This window comes from Myiozetetes cayanensis, unplaced genomic scaffold (assembly GCF_022539395.1).
Source record: "Myiozetetes cayanensis isolate MyiCay16 unplaced genomic scaffold, myiCay2020 scf54, whole genome shotgun sequence".
Classification (NCBI taxonomy): domain Eukaryota; kingdom Metazoa; phylum Chordata; class Aves; order Passeriformes; family Tyrannidae; genus Myiozetetes; species Myiozetetes cayanensis.
The window spans coordinates 176014-188480 of NW_026087787.1; the positions used below are offsets into that span (position 1 = coordinate 176014).

Sequence of the window (12467 nt, forward strand, 5' to 3'; positions counted from 1 at the left end):
TGAGGCAGCAGCAGACAGCTGGGAGCAGTAACACCTTCAATCAGTAAAGAACAAACACACAAAAAGCCCTTGCTAGAACTCTAACAGCAGGATGCAAAGAGAATACGGATTCATTATAACACTGATAAAAGTTTCAGATGATCAAACTGAATCTGGGGACAGTTCAAGATGGTCTTTCTAGGCCATAAAAAAGTAGCATCATATTTGTTTTCAGCACTGGTCAAGTAGAGAAAAGAGACCCAAATGCAGCAGTAGGCTCAAACGAGAACAAGTGGTTGACAGCTCAGCAGAACTGGCCTGGTGTCAGGAGCTTGGCAACACTTCTAGTCCAAGATGGTTAGTCACAGAAAGCACTCTTCTACCCCAGCACTGAGAGAAATTCTGGAAAGTATTTCTGTTCCCTGAAACTGTCACCCCCTAAACCCTGTTTTGGTGGAAGGAATTTAAGAGTCTAATGACTCACTGAAAATCTCCAGAGAAATTCAGTCCCAAAAGTGCCACTGTTTAGTGTACAGATATGACTTTGCTTTGTTTTGACTCTACAGACACTCTTCTGCCCACTCCGTTTTTTTAAATTTCTTTACATTTGCTACTCAGTTTGGTCTCAAACACAGTGACGCTTGAGCCGTTCTTAAAAAGATGCTGTTAAAGCAAAGCAGGACCTCCTTGGACAAGCCTCACCTGCCCTCTCTGGACAAAAATCAAAGCAACAAACAAACAAAAAGTCAATAGGAACAGCCAATATCCAGCAACAAGAGAAGCAAGTCGAGTAAGTGCTTCTGGCAACTGTGAAGCCCGTTTGTGGTTCTGTGTCTCATCACACTTCTGTGCAGAACACCACCAGACAGCACCTACCCCTCCTTGGAACACTCCCAAGGAATACTTGATTCAAGAGACAACTTGTCTGATGACATCTTCCATCAGGAGAATCCATCAGTTCCAACTCCTTCCTTCATTTGTCATTTCTCATCACTTTGCTTGGGTTACATCAGCCCCTTGTTTCCTGTTCCCCACATTTCAGAAGGACACAAACACACGTGAAACCTGTGCCAGCCCTTCCAATATAAGGCAGTAGGAGTAGCAGCTGGAAGCAAATGCTGAATGGAAGGAGTATAGAGAACAAGGCACCATATAATTCTTCACTCACATATACCCCAGCTTCTAAAAATTAAAAGAAAAAAAAAAATTCTGAGCCAAAGATTGCTTCCAGACATCAAAACCCAGCAGCCACCACACACTGCTAATTTGTCTAATCCTCTTGTAAATCAATTTAGCTTTTGGATTTCACATCAGAGAATATCACAAAAGCACAGCTAAGAGATTAAGACCTACTGCTTGATAATTTTATTTCATGCCTTAATTTTTTGTGTTGTGAGAAATGTTCAATGGTTGCTTCCTAGACAAATCTGTTTGGACTCATGACTTGGAAATCTCAGGTTTCTCCTCATCTATTCTCCAGATTTGCTCCTGGTCAGAAATTGTTCTACTGCTCATATTTTTTTTCCTTACAGGCTCTAGATGTTTTAAAATAGGGTAAGAGAACTGCATGCAGCATTCAGAATACAGAAACAGCACTGATTTACACAGTAACTACTGACCAAGGAAACAGAGACATGACGGGAAATCAGAGAAGCAGAAAATGCAATTTTCTAAGTGTAATTCTAATAGATTTCAGTTAGTCCAAGCTGTAATCCAGGAGACGACATCTGATCTTATTTTCATATGTTAGTAGTGAGTGCCCATGAGGTGGCTAATCCAGAAAGCCACAAGAGAGAAACCTGGTTCTCAGCAGCACACAGGAGCAGGTTTGCCAAGAACAAGTTGACTTGGGTTTAGCATCCTTGCAGAAGCAAGAGAAGGGAAAAAAAAAAAAAAAGCTCTAGGACTGTTGGAATTCTGAAGAGTTTGTTAAAACAAGTAAAAAAGCCATTAAGAATAAAATCTTTCTAGAAAGCAAGATATTGTAAAAAGACTTTCCCTCTGGTTTCAGGGGCCTGGGATTCCTGAAGGCTAGTCTGAACCACAAGAAGGATTTCTTATGTCTGACTTAAGCCAGGATCTCCTTGTTCATCCATACAGGTCTCCTGTCACCTTTGTTGAATTTTCTGACTGTTGGAATGGACCACTCTTGATCTTGGAGAAGATTACAGTTGAACACCAACCCAGCTCTCTGAGACCCCTTTCTATCCAGGGCTGTAAACCATGGGATTCTTCCACCCAGAGAGAGCCCTGAAGTGGGAAGGTCTGCTCTCCTGAGATCCAGGGTTGAGGTCCTGCTGCTTGCTCTGGTCCATCCACTAAAGACCCTGAACTCCACTGTCTCATGGTCACTGCCCTGACCTAACAAAGACAGTGCATGTGAGGCTTCATCAAGGTGTCTGAAGCAGCCCTCATTTACATCTCCTTGATCAGATCAGGTTCTTGACCCACACTGCCCATCTTGGTCTGCCCAACAAGTTCTCAATTAATTCATAACCTGTCCTTAGGCAGAGCTCCAGGCATTCCCACTGCTCTCTCTCACGAAAGGCAACTCCTCACCTTCCTGAAAAGCTTGTATCCATCTGTCCAGCACAGCACTCTAGACATGTGAGCTACCCCTGATTCCAGCGAGGCCAGTGTTCTGTTACATGCCCACAGACTTCTCCTTGCCCCTGTGTGCTGCTCATGCTGCACACATTAGCGCCACAGCCACTTCAGGGAGACACCCAAGTGTGACAATTCTCCAGGAAGGGCAGGAGAGCAATCCCCACTGGGGATTGTCCCCCATGGACATTTCCTTCTTTACATGCCTAAGCTTGGGATGTTTCCATTTCATCATTTTTCCTGTTACTTTCTCCCTGTTCACATAACCCCAGGCCTTTGCTTGCTTACCACATTCACCACTTTCTCACCTGGTCTCACTCAGGTGAACAGAATCCATCCCTCCCCTATCACTCCCAGTTTAAAGTACTTAGCAGACTGACCAGCCCCATTGGTAGATACATTTGCCCTACTTTGTCATAGATTATGGTGAGTTTGAAGGGACCCATCAGGATCATCCAGTCCAACTTCTGGCCCTGCACAGGACAATCATCACTCCATGTGACTGAGAGAATTGTCCAAATGCTTCTTGAACTCAGACAGCCTTTGTTTTGTGACCACTTCCCCAGGGAGCCTGTTCCAGTGCCGACTCTTTGGGAGAAAAACCTCTTTCTGATATCCAACCTAAATCTCCCTGACTCGGCTCCAGCCTTTCCTTCAGAACCTGCCCCTCAGGAGGATGCTGAACACCCCAGTGAGGTGTCCCCTCAGCCTCCTCCAGGCTGAACAAACCAAGTGAGCTCAGTTCACAAGGCTTCCCCTCCAGACCCTTCACCATCCTCGCTGCCCTCCTTTGGACAGTCTCTAAGAGCTTAATGTCTTTTTTAAGTTGTGGTGCCCAAACCTCCGGCAGGGCTCAAAGTGAGGCAGCCGCAGCGCAGAGCAGAGTGGGACAATGCCCTGCCTTGCCTGGCTGGGGATGCTTTGCCTGATGTCCCCCAGGACATGTTTGGCCCTCCTGGTTGCCAGGACACTGCTGACTCATACTCACCTTCCCATCGACCAGGACCCCAGGTCCCTTCCCACAGCTGCTCTCCAGCCTCTCATTCCCCAGTCTATCCTCACAACCAGGGCTGCCCTGTCCCACATGCAGAATCCAGCACTTGCCCCTGTTAAACTTCATAGGGTTGGTGATTGCCCATTTCCCTGATTTGCTGAGCTCTCTCTGCCCTCAAGGGAGTTGACAGCTCCTCCCAATTTAGTGTCATCAACAAACTTCTTTAGTATTTCTTCAAATCCTGCATCCAAGTCATTAATGAAGATGTTAAAGAGAACTGGTCCAAGGAAGGAGTCCTGTGGAACCCCACTAGTGACCAGCCTGATGTTAACCCAGCCCCTGTAACCCTTTGTGCCCGACTCATGAGCCAGTTGCTCACCCGTTGTGTAACATGGTTATCCAGCTGTATGCTGGACACTTTGTCAAGTGGATCCTGTCTCTCTGCAGCAGTTGTCAATCCTGAAAGACAGTTCCATAGTCACAGAACCACAGAGTGGTTTGGGTTGGAGGGGATCTTATAGCTCATCTCTTTCCACTCCCTGCCACGGGCAGGGACACCTTCCACTATCTCAGGTTGCTTCAAGTCCCATCCAACCTGGCTTTGAACACTTCCAGGAATGGGGCAGCCTGTGCCAGGGCCTCACCAGCCTCTCAGGGAAGAAATTCATTCCCATATCCCATCTAATCCTGCCCTCTGGCCTCACTCCAGCAGCTCCACATCCTTCTGATGTTGGGGACCCAAGAGCTGGAGGCAGCTCTGCAGGGGGATCTCACCTGAGGGCTAGAGGGGCAGAATCTCCCCTCCCCTGCTGCCCACACTATGGGACCAGCCCAGGGCACAGGGGGTTTCTGGGTGCCAGAGCACATGGATGGGGTGCCTGGAGCTTCTTACCCACCAACACGCCCAAGTCCTTCTCCCCAGGGCTGCTCTCTATCCATTCTCCAGCCAGCCTCTGTTTGTGCTTGGGATCTGCTGTAGAATCCAAAACCCTGCCGCCAACAGCAGTTGTGCAATCCAGCCTTGGTCTGCAGGATCTGCTCAGCCAAGCTCTTCACTCTCCCCACACCACTGAAAATCACCCAGAGCCATGTAGTCATGTTTGATGCTTTTCAGGTCCCTCCTACCACTATCACTGGTGCCTCTGTGGAAGAGCAGAAGGGACAAAATTCATACTGTCAAGTGAGCTTCAGCAGCCTCTCTACGATGTCCACAATAAAACCCCTGGGAAGCAGCAAATAAACCCTCCCAGATGACAGGTTAGGCCAAAAAATGGGTCCCTCCACTATGAAAATATAACTCCCATCTGAAGGCGATGGGAGAAATAAAGCTAAAAGCTCAAACCAGAGTTCAGAAAGAACCAGATGGACAGGCTACAGCCCAAGCCACTGCACGTCCATGTACACACAAGCATAACACTTCCTGCACAGAGGCCAAGCTGGACACACTGGAAATTGCACAAATGTGCTTTCACTTTCTCTTCTTTTGCTGGCCAGAGAGCCTGCAAATTTGTAACTGGGCAACACAGGGAACAAGGGAAGAGAAAAAAGACAACAGAGATGTTTCCATAGTAGACTCTGAAAGACACGACTGCTGCGTGCTCTCATTTACCAATCCGTGCTGGGAGCACTCAACAAAGCTCACTGGGCTGTGGATCAAGGGCAGACACACCAACACAGACCCTTCCACAGCAACCACTTGAGAACAGCCACAAGATATCACTCAGTGAAGACATGAAACACATCAAGGAACAGAACCAACATAGTAGACAAGAAACATGCTCCAGCTAAATTTGGTGATGCAACATTAATCTCATTAGCATGCGTTAATGTGCAAAACACAAGTGTATTCCCCGGTGCGGCTCAATATGTTATTTACTCAGTTATGGACTGACAAAGGACTGCCAGTCAGCTATGGCTCAGACTCACCAAGAACACCAGTGAAGTTCTCAAGAACAATGACAATGTGTGTTGTGTCACCTCCCAGATGATGTCTATAGTGCCAGAAGATCACTTAATCCAGGACTTTGGAGGCTACAGCTTGAGTAACCCAACACCCACAGCAGCATCTGAACATGTATTTTGCAGGTGGCAACACCAGACCCACGTACCCTGGTCATGACAGGAGCTCTGGTGTACACAAAGGGCACAGCAGCTCCAGGACTGGCAGATAAGAGGAAACCAGGTAAGACTGCAGCCACCTGCACTCGGATCCACACAGCTGGGAAGACACAGGTGAAGAGGAAACCCCCAGAGACACTGCTTTTGTCACAAAGGCAATTGCTGTCAGTGGCTGAGGCTCCCAGGGATCTTCTCTTATTTTCCTCTGTAATTCTCCTTTCAGAGGGTGAGCACAGTAGGGTGTCCTCAGAACAGTGCAGTAATCCCTCCTGTGCCCATCAAAACATCTGCTCTGTAAGGCTGCAACCATAAGCACTGCAGGGGAGGGCAGGGATTTAGTAAAAAGGAACTGAGGAGACTTCTAGGACTCTCCTCTTAGCCCTTCCACTATTCCCCCCAGAGACTCACAACTTGGGTTATTGGAACAGTGACCACCCCCAACACAGTGAGAACACATCAGTCATGTACTAGGGAGGTAGAAAAAAATCCAAGGGGCTGAGCTCAATTTCTTTTGTGCCACAGGCTAAGCTCCACGAGGGGACTGATGCAGGAGAACAGAGATGGAATGAGGACAATTAGATGTTCCCCCACCTACACAGGCAATTTTTTTTTTTTTTTTGCATTTCACAGAATCCCAGAATATTCTGAGTTGGAAAGGACCAACAAGGATCACAGAGTCCAACTTCTAAGTGACTGGCCCATGGGGGATTGAACCCATGAGTTGGTGTTACTGGCACCAAGCTCTACCACAATCTGTGAACTCTCCTCCGTACCAGCCCATTTGTCTGAAGGTTCACTGTGCACATTTCTTATTTCTCTAAAGGCCTCCTGCATACAAGTAAAGGTAAAGCACCACTGGACAGGGTTAGGAAAAGCAGGGAAAAGGGTTTTAATTGGCAAAGAACTAAAGATTAATCAACTGCAAAGTTCCTTTTCTCTGCTGTTAAGAGGTGGCAGACCCGTGTTCCTCAAAAAGCACAACAGGAGTGATTTCCTTCTAAAGCCATGCCAAGATTGCCACACAGAGGCTGTTTTCTGCAATCTTCCACAAACTGGTGATTAAAACAACAAGGAAAAAGAACATCCTGATCACCTGATGATTAAAGAGTCTCTGGCAGAACAGTGACTATGGTCTTTGCCTGAACAGCATCAGTAGAACTTCTTTCATCTAGAAGACACTACCCTAAACCAGAGGTTTGAGAACAAGATCAAAACTGTTCCCACACATGCAGGGTGGGGGCAGGGAGTGTCAGGGTCATCCATTACTCAGGACATGCCAGGTCATGTCAGTCAGTAATGGTCTCACCCAGCTCAGGTGTGGTCACTATGGGATACTGGAGTGACAAGCAAAGGACAAGCATCTCTCTCATGAGACCCTGCTCCTGTCCTTGCCACAGCCATCCTCAGCTTTGGGATATTCACCTTGGATCACCAACCCATCTGCTCTCAAGGTAAAAGCCTCTGGTGTTAACACTGGAGAGCAGTCCCTCCTGTCTGCATCCCACAACATGCATCTACCACATTGACAGAGGATGTTGTCTGCCGTTGCCAAAGATACGCCAAAAATAACAGAACATTCATTCAGCTTTTATAAATAAATAAGATCAGAGTCAAATTTACACACAGTTTAGGCCTACCAATGGCAATTTTCATCTTGAACACCCTGAAAAAAAAAATAGTCTCTTACAAGCATGTAGATATAATGATGTAGACAGAACAGTATGCTGATATCACTGGACTACATTTAACTGTGCTTCTACACAGAAGTTGCTTTGGGGTTTGTTTGGGTTTTGTGGCGTTTGAAGGGTTTATTTTTAATTAACATCTTATTTGGTACTAAGCCTAATCATTTTATGAATGAAAATTCCAACAGCTAATAAGGAAACTGAATTGTCAGCAGAAAATCCAGTTTACTACATTGGTCACCAAAGTGAAAGGACAAGATTCTCCCATTCCAGTAAAACCAAAATCTGACAGCCATCTGAAATTTTACTGCTCCCACAGTCCTAAACCACTGTGCACTATCCAGCATTAAAACAATAAAACTACAAAGTTTCCCTTTGTGACTGTATGTAAAGAATAAATAGAACTTCCAAAAGGGATGGGGAAAGTATTTAACAAAGGAGGTCCAGAGAAGAGGTGAAGCATCAGTGTCAAAGAAGAGTTTGATGAATCATGACAAAGTTTGTTATAATATAAATATAAGACCTTTTTGAAGTCTGGATGAAAAAACTCAAGGTCAAAGTAACCAAAAGATTCCAAAAGAATCAAAATTCTCACATTTATTTTCCAATTATAGCATCAGAATACTTTTCCAGAATGGACAGCACACAGAACTACTATTAGGAATTCCTTTATGTTCATATTAAAGTCTAATGAGATTATATCCACGTAGTCTGCTTGCCCTACTCCACGTGTGCTGTCAACAGAATTACATTCTGCCTCTTGCATTTCAAATGAATACTCCTTTTAGTCTGCAGGGATCTAAAGCACAGAAGTTCCTTGAACTAGATGTGGTTATTCTGTTTACAGCATGATTTCACACGGAGCAAACATAGCAATGTTTCATGTTTAGAAATATCTAGTTATTTTGAAAACCTAGATGTTACAATATATCACTAAGTGATACAAAGGGACTTTAAAGGTACTTCAGTCTGGGGCATACACTGATTGCAGGTACACCAACCACTCCCCAAACAAGACATTATCATATCTGGTCTGCTTAAACTAACCTAATCTAAACCCTCCTCCCACCACCCTGAGCATCATTAAACCAGACTCTTAAAGGGTGAAAGAAGCAAAAAGAAAAAAAATGAAAGAAGCCTACACAGTGGCATAGCAATCCATCACATCCCAGCAGTACAGTACAGGCTGTTTGTTTAGTGACAGGCTTTCCACAGCAGTTTAACTTCAGCTCAGCAGTGGGACCCCGCACCTCGCTGAGGGGCTCTGGGCTGGCACAGGATGGGTGGGACTGTCCCCAGTGTGTCACTACTACATCCTTCCTCCACGGGGGAACGAGAGTGCTGGGGGGAAGCAGACAACACAGAAGAGGGGAACGCAAAGCATGGTTTCGGAAAAAGGATCGCTGAGTTTTGCCTCCGAGATCACAGGAAGCAAATCAGAGTCGTTCACAAGGATTTGATTCCGACCATTTATGGGGGTCTGTGAAAGATTTCCTCTCGTGAGAGGCAAAGTCAGTCTAAACGCTTTCAAATCTCCCATCCCATCGCATGAGTGGTCAGGACAGGACACCTAACGCCGCAGTGCCGGGGCGGGACAGTGCTGGTTACGGGGCACCGGAGGGCTCGGACCGACCGCGGCGCCGGCCGGGCCCCGCCCGCTGCAGCCCCGCTCCCGCCACCGAATCCCGGCTCGAGCTGCCTCAAACGGGCCACCAGCGACCCCTCGGCCCCACACCGCGGTGAAAGAGGCACCGAGGCCCGCGCGGGCCGGAGCTGGGTGTGCACAGCCCCCGCTCCGCGCATGGCGCGGCGGCCGCGCGGAGGAGCCGCCACACGGAGGAGCCGCCACAGCCGCGGGCGGGAACGGGCGGGAACGGCCAGGGCCGCCGACCTGCCCCGGGACGGAGCGCGGGGAGCGCCCCAGGGGCCGCCGCTGCTCGCCCCTCACCCCTCACCGTACCTCCCGTGTGGTGACCTCCTCCTTCTCCGAGATCTTGAGCAGCAGCCGGTCGTTTTCCAGCTCCAGCGCCCGCACACGGTCGATATAAACGGCGAGGCGGTCATTGAGCTGCCGCAGCTCCTCCTTCTCCTGCAGCCGGGAGATGCGGGTCGGCGACAGCGGGGTCCCGCCGGGGGTGCCGCGGCTCGGGGTGCCTGACATGGCGCTGGGCTGGCGGGCGGGCGGGCAGCGGCTCATTCAATCCCGCCGCACCGGGGGAGGGAGCGCTAAGATGGCGGGCGGGCGGCCCCTCCCGCCGCGGCGCCGCCTGGGACATGCAGTCTCGGCGCCAAGATGGCCGCGGGGCCGCAGCCGACACCGCCATTTTGCGCCCGCTCAGCGGCCGCGGGGGCGGCTCCGGTCGGGCCTCGAGGACAGACCCGGGAGCGGGGCCGATCCTGAGGGGAAGAGGTTTGGGTGGCAATGCCAGGAAGGACCGGAGCAACTGGCAGGACAGGACTGAGCCTCACCCGGCTCTACTCCCGCTGGAGCCGGTGCCCGGGTCCACCCGTGGGGCTCAGGCCTGTGGGGTGACGGGCTCCCTGACAGGTTGTGTTTTTGTATTTTCACGGTAGTTCCCTAAAACATCGTCCGCAGCCTCGTGTGGGCTGTGTGAGCTTGCCGTGCTCTGCTGTTGGCTCTGCACGGGACAGGGACCCGCTGTGTGCTGAAATCGGGGGTGGAGAGTTTTGGAGAAAACACGGATCAGCATTTCCCAAGGGCGAGTTTTTAGGAGTGCTGATTTGTCGGTTTCAGGAATTCAGTGACTTCTTCTTAGGTTTACTGAGAGGGTGCAGTGCCTCCCAGTCCAGCCGTTCCAGAAGGAAGCTATCCTGAAATCCTTTTGCAGTCCCAGGGAATTCAGCCAAACTATGTACACATTAAAACCCACTGAGAAGTTTTACCTTCCTAAAATTTGGAGTAGTATTTTCCCCAAAGACCCCAAATTCTGTCAGTTCTTGCACGTTAACTAGCATTCCCTAAGCTCTTCCTGCCCTTGGGCCTTTTAGCTACCAGGGAGGGCTGAGAAAAGGGAAATTTTCTGCCTGATAAGTACTAAAAACACACTAAAGAGAAAAAGTAGAATGAGCATGGTGAGAGGACAGGTCTGGATAAAGAAACAGGAAAGACAGCAAGATAATATTGTACATGATGCGAAAAGAAACTTAGGAAGCCAGGGTGAAAAAGTAGGCTTTTGTCCTCAAAACAGAACTAAAACAATGCACATTTTAGAGGATTTGAGATTCTGATATCAAGTACACTTCAAACTGAAAAATCTCAGAATAAATCCAGGAATTCGGGATGCTCAATACCCTTGTTGTCAAATAGCTGTATGTCTCTCTTGCAATCACTGGGTATCTTTAGGGTAAATCCCAGGTTTTGACCTGAATGCATTTGTCTCAAAATGTGCATCCAACACAGAAGGAGTTGTCCTGGCTCCTCTGCGTCCAGCAGAGCGCCTGTCCCACCTCTCCGGGACAGCACTGGCTGCCCCTTCACCCATCGATACCGAGTGCAGGGATTCCCACAGCAGCCTGTGGAGCAGTGGGTGTCAGTGGGTTACCTGGAAGGAGTTTATGAGGGGGAGCTAAAATGGAAGTGGAATCACTCCTCGAGCCCTTTCTGAAGGCACGTCCGCAACCCCCCTGCGTGAGATCGCTCTGGCAGGGTCTGACAGTGAGCTCTGATATGATATGCACCTTGGTGTGAAACTCAGCCTTCTGCCCGAGCTCGAGCACTTGATCTGGAAAAGGAAACGGCGAACAAGAGACTACAAATCCCAGAGTGCTGCGGCCGCTGCTGCGGAGAGCTCGGCTCCTGCCCCATCCGCCCGCTGCTCTTTGTCGAGCCGCGCTCGGGGTTTGCAGTGAGTACAGTGCGTGTTTTGAATTTTGGCGCCCGTCTGCGAACTGTAACTGCTGCTGGGCCGGCTCCAGGCCCAGCCCCTGTCCCTGCCCCAGCTCCTGCCCCCGCGCAGTCCGGATCATCTCTTAACAGCGCTGTCTTCCCCCGGGCACACCAAAATAAAACGCCTCTGAGCATCGAGCCGTGCGCTTAGAGTGAGCTTTTTCTGTCTTTAGTATTCGATTTCCAACACCGACAAATTCGTGGAAAACCAGCAATAAACTTTGGTTGTGTTGAGCCAGAAAAAAATACTTTAGGAATGCTGAAAGCCTCTGTATAAGCATTTTTGGGTTAGGTCATTTCTTCTCCTGAGATTTGATGCGATACTCTGTGAATCTGTCATATTTTAGAAATTCTTTAAGCCTTTTGCCGAATTTTGGTTGATAATGTAATCCAAATGTAAATCCCCTTTGTTCGTGAAGTTTAGCCCAACCCCCCCCATTGTTTTGTCTGTTAGATTTTTTAGATAATGGCTTAGAAATTTTGAATGTCTCAAGAGTTAGTGTGATTTGGGTTTGTTTGGGGGGTTTTTGCCTTCTAATTTTACTGAGTATTTTCATAGTGCTGCTCTTTACTGTGTTGAAGTAAAATATTTTTTTTCCAAAATATACTTCCTGAAATATGCCTCAATAATAATACCTGGGTTTTTTCTACACTTTCTAGAAAGTCCCTTTCTTTAGCAGTAACCAGAACACTTGCACACTTTCATCCTTGACGCCAGTTTACCCTCCTTGTTACCTGAACGTGTATGTTCACTTTTCCTATCTCTGCTAAAAAGAAGAGAATGTTTTGATGGTGAGATGAGGAGAAGCAGCAACAAGGAAGAAAGGGAAGTGCAAAAGCTGAGAGCCCACTTGCCAGCTGTGTTTTCCAGGGAGTGAAACACATGCCTTAGTTGTGGAATTGGCATCTGTTCAAATACTGGTCCTCTTGGATGCCTCCTACAACAGGGATTTAGTATTGAACCAGGGCCAGTGTGGTTACTCATCTCTCAATATTTAGCAGTTAGTTTTTCATTAAAACCCTCGAGAGTTCTTTGCTGCCCAAAACAATTTTAAAATAAACTCCTTCAGCTCTGACCAGGTCGAATGGATTTGTTATCGTGAGACGCAGTAATTTAGTGTCCGACAAAGGGACAACATAGGGATGTGTCAGCCCTACCTGGCTGGGGGAGCAGAGGGCC

The 12467-nt window shown here is 48.3% G+C and overlaps 1 protein-coding gene across 1 annotated transcript in view; it reads right to left on the bottom strand.

The window, feature by feature from the left end:
- LMNB2 (lamin B2) overlaps window positions 1-9679 on the bottom strand; it is a 29872-nt gene extending 20193 nt beyond the window's left edge. The window contains exon 1 of the mRNA XM_050334478.1: window positions 9341-9679. Coding sequence (XP_050190435.1) covers window positions 9341-9577 — 237 coding nt within the window. The 5' untranslated portion in view covers window positions 9578-9679. The remainder of the gene's footprint in view (window positions 1-9340) is intronic.
- Between the last annotated feature and the right edge of the window lie 2788 nt (window positions 9680-12467).